This window comes from Marmota monax, unplaced genomic scaffold, assembly GCF_021218885.2.
Source record: "Marmota monax isolate L192 unplaced genomic scaffold, Marmota_monax_Labrador192_F-V1.1 WCK01_AAM20220418_F8-fsc00364, whole genome shotgun sequence".
In the NCBI taxonomy this organism is placed as follows: domain Eukaryota; kingdom Metazoa; phylum Chordata; class Mammalia; order Rodentia; family Sciuridae; genus Marmota; species Marmota monax.
Window position 1 is genome coordinate 282,452 of NW_026694525.1, and position 13,483 is coordinate 295,934.

The 13,483-nt window shown below is 41.1% G+C and overlaps 1 protein-coding gene across 3 annotated transcripts in view; it reads left to right on the forward strand.

The window, feature by feature from the left end:
- Nhsl2 (NHS like 2) overlaps positions 1–13,483 on the forward strand; it is a 290,609-nt gene that overhangs the window by 114,996 nt on the left and 162,130 nt on the right. For all 3 annotated transcript variants that reach the window (XM_058571466.1, XM_058571467.1, XM_058571469.1), the window contains exon 2: positions 9,392–9,460. In XM_058571466.1, coding sequence (XP_058427449.1) covers positions 9,392–9,460 — 69 coding nt within the window. The remainder of the gene's footprint in view (positions 1–9,391; positions 9,461–13,483) is intronic.

The following is a 13,483-nucleotide window of genomic DNA, read 5'->3' on the forward strand; positions in this document are numbered from 1 at the left end:
ATAGTACACTTAAAAGTATGTCATGTCTAGCCAGGCACAGTGGCACACACCTGTAATCCCTGCAGCTTGGGAGGCTGAGGAAGAAGGATTGTGAGTTCAAAGCCAGCCTCAGCAACTTAGTGAGGCCCTGTGTCTAAATAAAATACAAAAGGGGGCTGCAGATGTGGCTCAATGGTTAAGCATCCCTGGGTACAATCCCCAGTACAAAAAGAAAAAAATATATATGTCATGTCTATTACTGTTACTTCATGAATAACATGAAAAATTATTGAGGAAATTATGCTTGCAGTATATGGGAGTCATTATCTGATTCAGCAACGAAGTTGTTCACGTCATGATGAATCAGTGAAGTTCCAACACTTCTTCATTGTTTTACTTTCTTCTTACTCATGAACATAAACAAAAACATTAGCTACCATTAGTAGAGGAATTACACTTAACTCTTCTATTGGCTATGGATGCAAGAAGCCAACAAAATCAATGAAAACAATTAATGTGAGAATCAATTGGCTATATGGAATTTGCAATAAAAAGCACAATATATTTTGTTATTATTTGTACGTTGTGTGCCTCACATTCTTATATAAGTAAATTTATAATAAACCATGCATGTATATACATGCATTCAGTTTTTGAGAGCCAGTTGAACCCAGGGACACTATACCCCAGAGCTACATCCCCTACCCTTTCTGTTTTCTTATTTTGAAATAGGGTCTCGCTAAATTGCCCTGGCTAGCCTTAAATTGGATATCCTCTTACCTTAGCCTCCAGAGTCGCTGAGATTACTGGCCACACCCATCCTTTGGGGCCCAGTCTGATCCTGCCTTGAAGTTGAATCATCTGGAGGAAAACTTTCTGCATGATCCCAGCCCAAGGGACTCACACACTTCTTTGAATACATCTAGGACAAATTTCTCATCTAGCATTGTGGAGAGGTCACAAATTGGTGACTGACTGGTGGGCCAAATATTGCCCACAGATGTGTTTTACTTGGTATCCATGTGGTTTGTTTCTTTTTAGACTATTTGCTAACATGTAACAATTAGTAGTATTCTCATACCTTTTGGATTATTGGCTTCTGAAAAACAGAAAAATCTGGTAGTACTACATCTGTATTCCCAAAGGACAATAGTTAACTGAATCAAGGTGGCTGCTTTCCCTTTAGATGGAGTATGTGCTGTCCATCCCACCACAGTCTCTACCCCTCCTTGTTGTCTTCTGCTAGCCTCCTTTGTTCACCTATAGTACCTGGCTGGTTCCTAAAGACTTTTGAGTTATAAGAAATATTTCATTCTTGCCTAAATTTGCAGTTATATTACAGTCTCTTGGAGGAAAGGAACTTTATTTCAAATTTATTTTATTTCTCCCATACTGCTATGGATGTAGTATATGATCCATCAATATTCAGAGAAAGAATAATTTTACTCTAGATGGTTCAAAGTGTGTTAGAATTTACTTTGGCTACAAGGGAAATTTTTATAAATGTAACATCTGAGAGAGTACCAGGTACCTGATCCAGTGTTAGATACCTCAATAGTAACAGATGGATGTGGTTGTCCCCATATTACAGATAGGAAAGCTGAGGCTCAGAAAGCCCAAACAGTAGGGCTGGAATTGTAGATCTGGTAGTTTCTGCAATAAGGGCCAAAGCCTTTGTTCCATGAGGAAGCTTTCCTAAGTGTCTATGCTAGAGGCAGAGAGGGGCTGCCCCTAGGGGTTTCTGGTAAAATTTGTGCACAAACTCTGAGAATTAATTTGTTTGGACAGAGACAGAGCATTTATTAAGTGCCTATTCTATGCTGGACATTTATCAGATAGCTCTGTACTTATTTGTAGACGATTAGGAATTCTGAGTATCCTGGGAAGACCACTGAAAAGGTGAGGGACATATAGATAGATTGAGCCTAATTGCTGATGGGATTCAGAGCCTATTTGGTGAGTCACATTCAATTGACAGACGAGTCCGCTGATTCCCTTGTCCATATGTGCATGGAGATTGCTATTCCCTCATGCCGTCACTGGTACTACTGGTGTGAGGTGCAGGATGGGAAAACATAAGAGAAATTATGCGTATTTAATTGCTCAGCAGCCAGCAGAAAGGAATGTGTGAATGCCAAAGAATCCCACTGGGGCAGAAATCTGGTGTCATGTGTTGGCTGAACAGCTGCAGGAAAAATTTGTCTGGACCCTTGGATGCAGAGAGGTGGTTTGCCAGACTTTGGTTCTGAGTAACTTTGCAAGCAAAGAGGATTTATGGGAAAAATATATGGTGCATCTAAAAATTTCACTCTGGAGCCTTTGTCTGCTTTCTTTGACACCCTCCAGCTACCACCCATTCTAGCCATGGCTAGGAGAGTAGGGAAGGTGGAAGGTCTCATTCCCAAGGGTGTCAGGTTCTTCCTAGCCTGGCACATCCACAGGCCCTGGTTAGGCCCACTAATGCTCAGAGTCAGCTAGGTAGGCTAACCCTCTGTAAAGGAAGATGTTCCTGGATTAGGCCTCAGTAAGGAAAGGTAGGACAGGATGGGAATGAGGGAGTTATAGTAGGGATGCAGCTAAAGGCCTTTTATCCTTCACTCTATAAGAAGTGTGGAGTCCATAGCCTTAGAAACATCTAGAACTGGGTCTAAGTGCTTCCTTTATTCCTATAAACACAGTCTTAGGCAAGCCGCTTAATCTCTTTAAGTCCAAATTTATAATCTCTTCTACATGAGGATTCATGAGATGAGTTTTCATGGGACCTGGTCTAAGTTTCAAGAGATGGGAGCTGTAAGAAGAAAAGGAAAATTTAAAAAGAAGAGATGGGAGCTGTAAGCTCTAAAATGATGCAACTAAAACAAACTATCATATTCTTTACTTTTTGGTGCTCAGGATGGAACCCAAGGCCTAATGCATGCTAGGCAAGTGCTCTACCGCTGTGCCACACCCCAGCCCTATTCCTCATCCTTACTGAGGGCTTCCTGTGTATCAGACACTGTGCTAAACCATTTGAGTCCATTTTTTAATCCTTAAAAGAAAAATCAAGAACTTGAGTTAGGAGAGGAAGCATAACTCATTGAAAGTCACCCAGCAGGCAAATGACAGAAACAGCAAATGCCCCATGCAATACAACTCCACAGTGGACACTTCTAACCACCTGCTAGGAATTAGTTCCACTTCACACATGAGCAAAGTGAGGTTTAGGAGGCACTAGTGTCAATGGCAGGACTTAGGCTTTTGATGGATCTCTCTACCATTTTACTTTCTGTGTGACACTTGGGCAAGTTCCTCAACCTCTCTGAGTCAGAGTTGGAAAATGTCAGAATCCAATGTGTCTGATAATTTATACAACTAGAAGCAGTACCTTGTAGGAAAAGATGGAGGGGATGAAGCCCAGAATGTCACACCTAGGTATGACTATGATATTATGATATGGAGGTAAGTCTAAAACAGAGACTTACCAGAATGAATGTGGCTCACATGACCCATTCAGCAACCAACCTGTAAGGACCCTGATGGACCAAGTGGGTAGAAGTATGGTCAGTCTCTGTAGATACCCTACACTGTGAGCTGCTGTTGCCACCTAGGGGACAGGCAGTGACCAGGAGCCCAGGCCATGGCTATGGCTGTGGTTCAGCAGCTGCACATTCTCTGTCTCCCGCTGGTTTCCGGAGTAAAGAGAGGCAGCCAAGGCTTGTTTCAGGAATGGGGAGGGGAGCAAGGAAAAGGAGCCGAGTGCTGCCTCTGGTTTGCAAGTTATAAATAAATCCATCTGGAAGTGTTTGGGGCTGTGGGAGCCTGAGGCTGGCCCTGCAATTCAGGCCATGTGGCGCATATTTCCATCCACACCAGACCCCCCCCTCCAGTCCCAGGAGACTGTCTGATTGGGTCTGTCTGCTTCGGCCGCAGGCTGGGCAGGAACCTCCCAGGCCCCAACTGTACTACCAGCCCCCACCCCAGCCTTCCTTTCCTCTCCTCCCAGCCCAACTCCAGCAAGATAATGTTTGAGAAAGTGTTTGAAAGTTTTACCTGCTATTCAAGTGTTGGTTGGATGAATGAATGAATTTTCAATTCAGCATTTAGCTTGTAAGCTCCCTTTGGTAGAAAGGGGCCCCTCCATAGTTATGGAAGGTGAGGTGTTCTGGACGTTTTAGCCTCCTTCTCAGGATTGACTTTCCTTCCACCCAGCTAAGACTGGCCAAGGCACAAAGCACTGACCAAGTCTTGTTCATCGTTCTATCCCCAGCACCAAGGGTAGTGGTAGTATGAAGCAATTAGTTGGCTTATTAATTTAACAAACACAAATGGCACGTACTCTTGTGCTGTGCTAGAGACACAGTAAAGAACAACACAGGGTCTCTGCCTCACTGAGATTATGGTTACAGTGTATCCCCATGAGAGAACAGTAGTCCCATTTTATCCATGGGGGATATGTTCCAAGACCCCCAGTGGATGCCTAAAACCTATGTGTACAATTTTTTCCTATATGTACAAATATACCTATGATAACATTTTTATTTGATAAATTAGGCACAATTAGAGATTAACAACAGTAACCAATAATAAAATAGAACAATTATAACTACAAGCTATAATAAAAGTTATTTAAGACTTATAAATTATTTATTTCTAGAATTTTCCATTTAATATTTTTGGACTACAGTTGTCAGTGGGTAACAGAAACCACAGAAAGTGAAAACATACATAAAGGTGAAATACTGTACTATTGGCACTTGGGATAAGACAATTCTTTGCAGTGTAGGACTCTGCTGTACATTGCATGACGTTTAACATCCTGACTCCCTGGCCCTAAATGCCGGATGTATCTGGGAATTATCATGACAACCAAAAATACCTCTACATATTTCCAGATATTTATAGGGGATTTCCAGCCCTGGTTGAGGGACCCTGCTGAGGAACTTGCAAGTGAAGGAAGGCCATCCCCAAGATATGAAAGTGTTAAGACCTCTAAGTTTACATATACATAGGTGGCTTGGAACAGGGAATCCATTTTGCCCCAGAAAAATGTAAGTAGTCCTTCAATTGCTGAAGTTCCTGGTTCTACCAAGCTGGGATAGGGTGAGAGGCAGGCACCACCATCATAGTTTTGAACATGCTGATGAGACGATTACTTGGAAATGTCCAGAATCTGGTACCAAGGGTATATGAGAGGTAAAATCTCAAGACAGATTTGGAGGCCTCAGGAAATAACTTAGTGGTAGAGTATTTGCCTACCATGCATAAAGCCCAGGTTTCGATCTCCAGCACCATAAAAGAAAAGATAGACAGATAGAAATCTAGATAAATATCTAGATAGATAAATATCTAGGTAGATTGATGGAGAGCTAGATTGATTGATTGATTGATTTTGGGAAACTCTGAAGTGCAATGAGTGTTAGACTTGAGGCCCAAGCCCTATTAAGAATGTCACAGGTGAAGATTTGGGGAAGGGCAAAAAATGAATTGGGATAAAGGCCAGTCATAGAGGAAGCAGGCCTTAGTGGTATCTCTTCTATGTCCCCTCATTTCTATTCCCATGTTTGGCACCTAGTTCAGGCCCTCAAGTTTGTGTCAGGACCATCTCAACAGTCTCCTCACTGACCTCCTTCTTCTTCTTCTTTTCTCTCTGCCTTCCAGAATTACCTTTGTGGGTTTTTTTTGTTGTTGTTGTTGTTGTTGCTATTTTGTTTTGCAGTGTTGGGGATAGAACTCAAAACTTTGTGCCTGCTAGGCAAGCACTCTACCACTGAGCAATACCTCTGGCTAGAATTATCTAAGATATGGTTTTTACCATGTCTCTTCCCAGTGTTCACCAAGTCCCAACTGTTTGGCCTTGCATTCTGACCTCCTGAGGTCCAATGTCTCATTACCCTGTACACACTTGATCTGGCTCCAGAACTCTTTTCCAGGTATCTTGTTTCCCATTTTCCAGACCTTACTGTGTGGCCACCTAGAGCCCCAAACACACACTGCCCTTCTCTCCTCTATGCTGTTTCCAAACCTTGGAATGCCCTTTGACCCAGCCTCCATTTGAAGAAGTATTATTCAGGCTTCAAAGCCTTGTTCAAGTTTCCTTTCTTTGGTAAAGCTTTTCCTGACCCCTCAAAGACAAGCTAGTGCTTTCCCACCTCTGTGCATCCCCCTCTCCAGCTCTTCTTTTCATCATGGGGCCATTCATTTCCCTCACTAGCTAATGAGTTCTCTGAGCACAGTGGCCCTGTCTCATTTGGCTTAGTAATCCTGTTCCCAGCCCAGTATGAATGAATAGGAAGATCGGACTTGGGATGGGCTGGTATAATAGAGCAATGATTAAGTGGATGGTTTCCCTCAAGTCTGAGCATGGGTCTACTTGAGCCACTTTTCTGTTTTGTTTTTTTTTTTCCTGTTTCTTGTTTTTTTTTCCCCTTCCACTTTTCTGTTATTTCCTTTTTATTTTAGACAAGATCTCAACTATATTGCCAGGCTGGCTCCAGATCCTGGACTCAAACAATTGTCCTGCCTCAGCCTTCCAAGTAACTGTGACTACAGGCATTCACCACCATGCTTGACTTGAGCCACTTCAAAGAGTTCTCTCCCTATAAATACTGTATTTGGACATAGATATGTGAAACCAGGGGGAAAGAAGAGATAAGATGGAGAGTCAAGGCCAGGGACAGGCAGAGAGAACAGTATGGAGAATAGAGGAAAGGTCAAAAAGATGGAAAAGAGAGAGGAGAGCAGAGGTCTATGTTAAGAGTTCACATATATAAGGGACTCAGGTAACCTGGAGTAGAGTAAGAAAAGATTTGGGATTCTGGAAATGAAAGCAACTACTTTGGCAGGTCAACTAAATGTATAGTTAATTAATAGGCATTAGTGCCCTTTAGTGCCAAGCTGTGCATGGAACTATGTCTTGCTGGGATCAAGTGCCAGCTACCCAAGATGCCCTTTTAGCAAAGATAACAAAACAGAACTGTATATAAAAGCAGGAAAATTCCTCAAAGAGCTCTTCCTGAGAGCACCAGGGACCACTTGAACCCCATAGTTGCCACATACAAGCAGCCTGGCTCTTGCCAAAGGAAGGTAGCCATGAAGGGCTGAGGGTGTGGTTCAGTGGTAAAGTGCTTGCCTAACATGGGTGAGGCCCTTGGTTCCATCCCCAGAACTGCAAAAACAGAAAGGAAAGAAGGAAGGAAAAGGGGAGGGGAGGGAAGTGGAGGGAGAGAAGGAAAGTAAAGAGGTAGACATTGTAAGATAAGTAATGCATACTGAGCTGATAGTGTCCCAGGGGTCATGTTAGACCCATTTGACACACAAGAGCTTATTTGATCCTTACTACAAGTCTGTGCGGTAGGAATTAGCCTGATTTTACAGATTACAAATTAAGGTCCTGAAAAGGTTAAGAACTTTTCCCAAGGGCACATAGCTTGAAAGTTTGAATCCAGAATTTTAATGCAGGGCATCCTCCCCTTGATGAGAGGGTCAGGACCCAGAGGTTGGCAGCAATTTGTTCTGTGGTCTTGCTGACTTTGGCTGTGGGACTGATCTCTTTGGATTGATTTCTTTGAACATAAACAGAATATCCTCAGATTTTCCTGGCTTTGGAATGAGTCTTTAGATTCATGTGCTGTTCTGTAGTGTCCAGCTGGTTTCCTTTGCTGAGGGGTTCACAGATCTGAAGCAAGAGGCTTTATCTTGACAATCCACTAGTGTGTACCAAAACATGCCAGGGGGCTTTTGTTCCCAGAAGATAATTTAACCTGTGGGCTTTCAGCCTGTGGGGACAGATTTTCAATTTTTTTATTTCCTATCAATGAACTGCATATGGTTGGTAGCTACCTGCAAACTTTTTTAAAATAATTAATTTTTAGTTGTAGTTGGACACAATACCTTTATTTTATTTATTTTTATGTGGTGCTGAGAATTGAACCCAGGGCCTCACACTTGCTAGGTGAGTGCTCTAACACTGAACCACAACTCTAGCCCCTCACAGGCAAACTTTTAAAATCCTTATCAAAATAGTGGTACCTTTGAGATGTTGCCAACATTCTGCTTTGACTGCTTCTGTGATTTATATCACTCTCCACTTGGTGGTTGATGGATGTGTTCTGTCTGTGGTAAGCCTATAAATCACAGTAAGCAGAGGGCAGGAGGTATAGACCAGGGTAAATTTGGGACAGTGTTTCCCAGAGTTCTGATGTTGACATGGTTGGGCCAGGTCATGAAGGTAGAGTAACTAGACCCAAGCATGGTCTAGAACAGGGGACAAAATAACACCCAACGAAATGGCACGCCTTATGGAGGCATGGGGCAGATTAGGTAGAAAACCTATGGTGATCATTTTTTGGAATCATTCTATAGTCAGGAGCAGACCAGAAACACCTTGGGCTGGGCCTTGTGTCTAGAGTTAAGTCCCACACAAGTTGTAGAATATTAGAATTATCATACTACATGTGGGGTCTTCTGAAATCTTGTTGAGTAATAGAACTTTCAGTGTTGCAAAATGACATTCAGAGGAGCAACACTGATCTTAGGATAGGCTTGTGTTTTGATCATCTTAGTAGAATAGGATTCTTCTGCACCATCTCCAAAATCTATTCAGAATCTGGTCACTTCTTACTACCTCCACTGCTACTTTTGGAGTCAAAGCCACCAGCCTCTCTTGCCTTGATATTTTTAGTAGGCTTGTCACCAGTCTCCCAGTGTCATGTTGTTAAAATATACCCTGAACATGTCAATCTTCTAGTCAACATCCTCCAGTGGCTGTCCATCTTATTCAGATTAAAAGCCCAAATCTTGGGTTGGGGGTATAGCTCAGTAGTAGAGCACTTGCCTAGCATGCATGAGGCCCTGGGTTCAATACCTAACACTGTGGAGGTTAGAGTGGGGGAAGAAAATCTTCAAGACCCTGCATAATTTGGCCTCCTCTTTTTTTTTTTTTTTTTTGGTACTGGGGGTCAAACCCAGGAACAATCTACCAATGAGCTACATCCCCAGCCCTGTTTATTTTTTTTATTTTGAAACAGGATCTCGCTAAATTTCCCAGGCCAACCTTGAACTTTCAATCCTTCTGCCTCAGCCTCCCAAGTTGCTGGAATTGCAGGTGTGCATCACTGCATCTATCCTCCTTGACCTTCTTGATATTTTGTCCTACAGATTTCTAGCCACACTAACCTCCTGGCCAGTCTTTAAGTTTGTCATGTGCATTGTACTTGCCCACTGCCTGGAATGTCTCCCCTAGTGTATCAGACAGGATTCTGGGAGGGAGTGAACATTGCAATTGGGAAAGGGCTGCTGTATAGAAATAACTTCCCCCACAGGAGTTGTGGTCTTTGGCATAAGGATGCAACTAATCTATGATGACCCTGAACACAAGGAGCCGATGAAGAAATGCCCTAATCATGCTTTTATTTTCTTTCTCATCTCCTTTTAGGTGCCTCGCATTGGTCAAACCTAACCCACAACAGGAGGGCAAGGGAATCTGTTGATGCAGCCCACACAGGTCAGCCTACCAGGGCACAAATTTGGGTGGAGAAGGGTAGAAAAATCTGGAGGGGCAAATGAAAAATGTCTAAAACAAAAGGATATCTTCATAGCTGGTTCCTTCACTTCTTTCAGATTTCACTGAAATATTACTTTCTAAGTCAGGCCTTCCGTGGCCACCATTTCTAAAATTCCAGTCCTCAACCCCCAATACCACATTTCCTCCTTCCAAGCTGTTTTTCTTCATAGCAGTTAATACTACCTTACAGATAATTGATTTGTTTTTCTTACCTGTCACCTGCTAGAACTGAAACTCCATGAGGGCAAAGATTTTGTTCTGTTCACTACTGTTGCCAATTCCTAGGACAAAACCTGGCACATATGGGTGTTCAATAAATGGTGAATGAATAAATAATTGGAAGGATGCACTCTCTGGGGCCACCCCAAAATGAATCTACTCTCAGCCAATCACAGCTGAGTATAGGTGTCCAGTTCTTATTCATGCCTGCTATTCTCAGTTTCCTCCAAACAGGCTCAATGCCACCATGTTTGCAAGCCTGAGGGTGCGGAAGCCTTTGCTGCCCAAGTATTGAAATTTGCATGACAGTTTGTCAAATCAAGCCTTACAGAACCTGATGTTCCATTAGTTGGCACACACTGAGCTTTGTGTATTATTTAAGTTGTTAGCAGCAGCAGTGGGCAGATTCACAGTCATGGGGGCCTTGGCCCTTGCAAGTGGTACTTCTATACCTCAAAGATAACCCTGCATATGAGTGGGCTTCTTTCCAAATTAGGAGGCTCAGGAGCCATTTCCTTCAGGTTAATGGCAGGGGAACTGAGACCTGGGTCCCCTGGCCACAGTATTGGTAAGAGAGGGATAGATCAAATACAGATAAACAAAACAGATTCAAAGTCATAGAACACTGTAGTCATGTCCAAGATATTATTTTTATGATACAAGTGACATATAAATATATTCTCCTTGTGAAAAAAATCAAAGAATCCAGCTACCATTAAAATCCTTTCCCTGGCCAGGCCCAGTGGCACATTCCTAGGATCCCAGCAAATTGGGAGGCTAAGGCAGAAGGATTGAAAGTTTGAGGCCAGCCTCAGCAACTTAGTTGAGGTACTAAGCAACTTAACAAGACCCTGTCTCAAAATTTAAAAACTTAAAAAAGCTGTGACATAGCTCAGTGGAAAAGCTCCCTGGGTGTTCAATCTCTGATACCAAAAAAAAAAAAAAAACCAACTTCCCTGCCCTATTTTTCTCCCCAGAAGTAACTGCTGATTTCAGTGTAGATTGCCTACCCTCTTCCAACTTTTTTTCTGTGTATACATAGGTTGGTCTTATGTGACTACTTAAAAACAAATGGTATTGCACTAAATTACGTTCAACTTGCTTTTTCACTTAACAATAAGTCTTGAGGACCTTCACATGTTAGGACATGTGGATCTAAGTCATTTTTTCCAGAGTAATTAAACATTTTATTTTGCAATCATTATAGATTCACATGCTGTTTAAGACATAATACAGAGGGACTTGGAATATAGCTCAGTGGTAGAGCATTTGTCTAGAATGCATGAGGCCCTGAGATTGATCCTCAGCCCCTTAAAGGAGAAACAATATATCTTCATGTGTGCCTTTTACCCAGTTTTTCTCAATGGTAACCTCTTGCAAAATTATAGTATAGTATACAAGCAAGATGATGACCCTATCACAGTCAAGATCTGGAACATTTCCATTTATTACAGAATCCCTCAAGTTGCTCTTTCATAGCCACTCCCACTCAACCTCCTACTTAACTCCTAACAACTACTAATCTGATCTCTATTTCTAAAATTAGATCATTTCAACAAGGTTATGTATGGAACCATTAGGGATATTTCAGTCAGCTTAATTATCTGGAGATTCATCCATGTTGTTATGCATGTCAATACTCTGCTCCATTTGTTTATTTGTTTAATATTCTGTTCCACTGTATTTCTGAGTAGTTTTTCCTGCCATGGATATATATCACAGATAGTTTATCCATTTACTCATTGAAGGGCATCTGTATTGTTTCCTATTTTTAGCTGTTACAAATAAAGCTGCTATGAACATTCACCTAATGGATTTTTATGTGGACATAAATTTTCATTTCTTTGGGATAAATGCTCAAGAGTACAATTGTTGGGTCATATGGTACTTGCATGCTTAGTTTTCAAAGAAACCACCAAACTGTTTTCCAGAATGGCTGTACCATTTTATAATCCCACCAGCAATGTATGTGGGATCTAATTTCTCAACATCCTCATCAGCATTCAGTGCTGTCAATTTAAAAAAATATATTAGCCTTTCTGATAGATGTGTAGTGATACCTTATTGTGATTTTAGTTGTGTTTCCTTAATGGTTAGTGATGTTGATCATCTTTTCATGGACTTTTTTGCCATCCATACAGCCTTCAGTGAATGTCTGTCTTTAGCTCATTTTCTAGTTAGGTTGTTTGAATTTTTAACTGTTGAGTTTTATAATTCTTTATACATTCTGAATTCTTTGTCAGACATGATTTGCATGTCTCTAGCTTTTTTAAAATCCTCTTTACAGGGTTTTTCACAGAAGAAAAAGTTTTTAACTTTGATGAAATCCCATTTGTCAGCTTTCCTTTTATAAATGGGTTTTTAACTGTCAGGTATAATGTCTGTTGTATGCCTAGCTCTAGACTTCAGATTGAAGAAGTTCCCTTATTTTTTTATTTCTCAGAGGTATTACGTTTTGTTTAACTTTAATTTTTATTAGAGCTTTATAGTACACATAGTATTTAGGTTTATCCTGACAAACTCATACAAGTATGGAAATGGATTTCAATTCATGATCCCCCACTTTTCCCTCCCCATTTTCCTACTGTCTGCCCTCCCCTCTCCCATTTTCCTTCTACTCTACTAGACTTTCTTTGCTTGTCTATTAACTTATGTTTGATTGGTTCTTTATCTTATCCTATCTGTCCCCCCTCCTTTCCTTTATTTTATACCAGCTTCTGCATATGAGAACAAAACATTTGACATTTGAGTTTCTGACTTTGGCTTATTTCACTTATTCTTCATTTATTCAATTATTCTTCATTTCCATCCATTTACTGACAAATACCATAATTTCATTTTTTATGGCAGAGTAGAACTCCCTACTATCTATCTACCGATCCATCTATCTGTGCATACACACACACACACACACACACACATGCGTGCACACACACACACATTTCTTAATTCATTCATCTATTGATGGGCATCTGCATTGATTTCATAATTTAGCTACTTTGAATTGTGCTGCTATAAACATTGAAAGGACTGTGTCACTATTAGTATGCTGATTTTAGATCTTTGGGGAAAATACCAAAGAGTGGAATAGCTAGGTTATATGGAGGTTCCATCCCTAGTTTTTTATTTGTTCTAATTAGTTATACATGACATTAGAATGCATTCTGACACATCATACATAAATGGAGTATAACTTCTCATTCTTCTGGTTGTACATGATGTAGGATTATGATGTACATGATGTAGCCTTCAGTGAAGGTCGTGTAGTCATATATGCACATAGGGTATTACTGTCTGATTCATTCTACTATCCTTCCTACTTTCATACCCCCTCCCCTCCCTCTGCCTTATCCAAAGTACTCTAGTTCCTTAGCCACCCCCCCTTATTGTGAATTAGCATCCATGTATTAGAGAAAACATTCTCAGCTTTTGGTTTTTTGAGGAATCTCTATACTGATTTCCAGAGTGGTTGTTGCAGTCCCAACAACAATGTACAAGTGTACCTTTCCCCCACAACCTTGCTAGCATTTATTGTTGTTCATATTCTTAGTCATTGTCATTCTAACTGGAGTGAGATGAAATCTTATTGTAGTTTTGATTTGCATTTCCCTGAATGCTAGAGATGTTGAACATTTTGTTGGCCATGTGAGATCCTTCTTTTGAGAAGTTTCTATTTAGTTTTTGGCCACTTGTTTATTGGATTGTTTGCTCTTTGGTATTAAGTTTTTTCTTTGTATTTTCTGG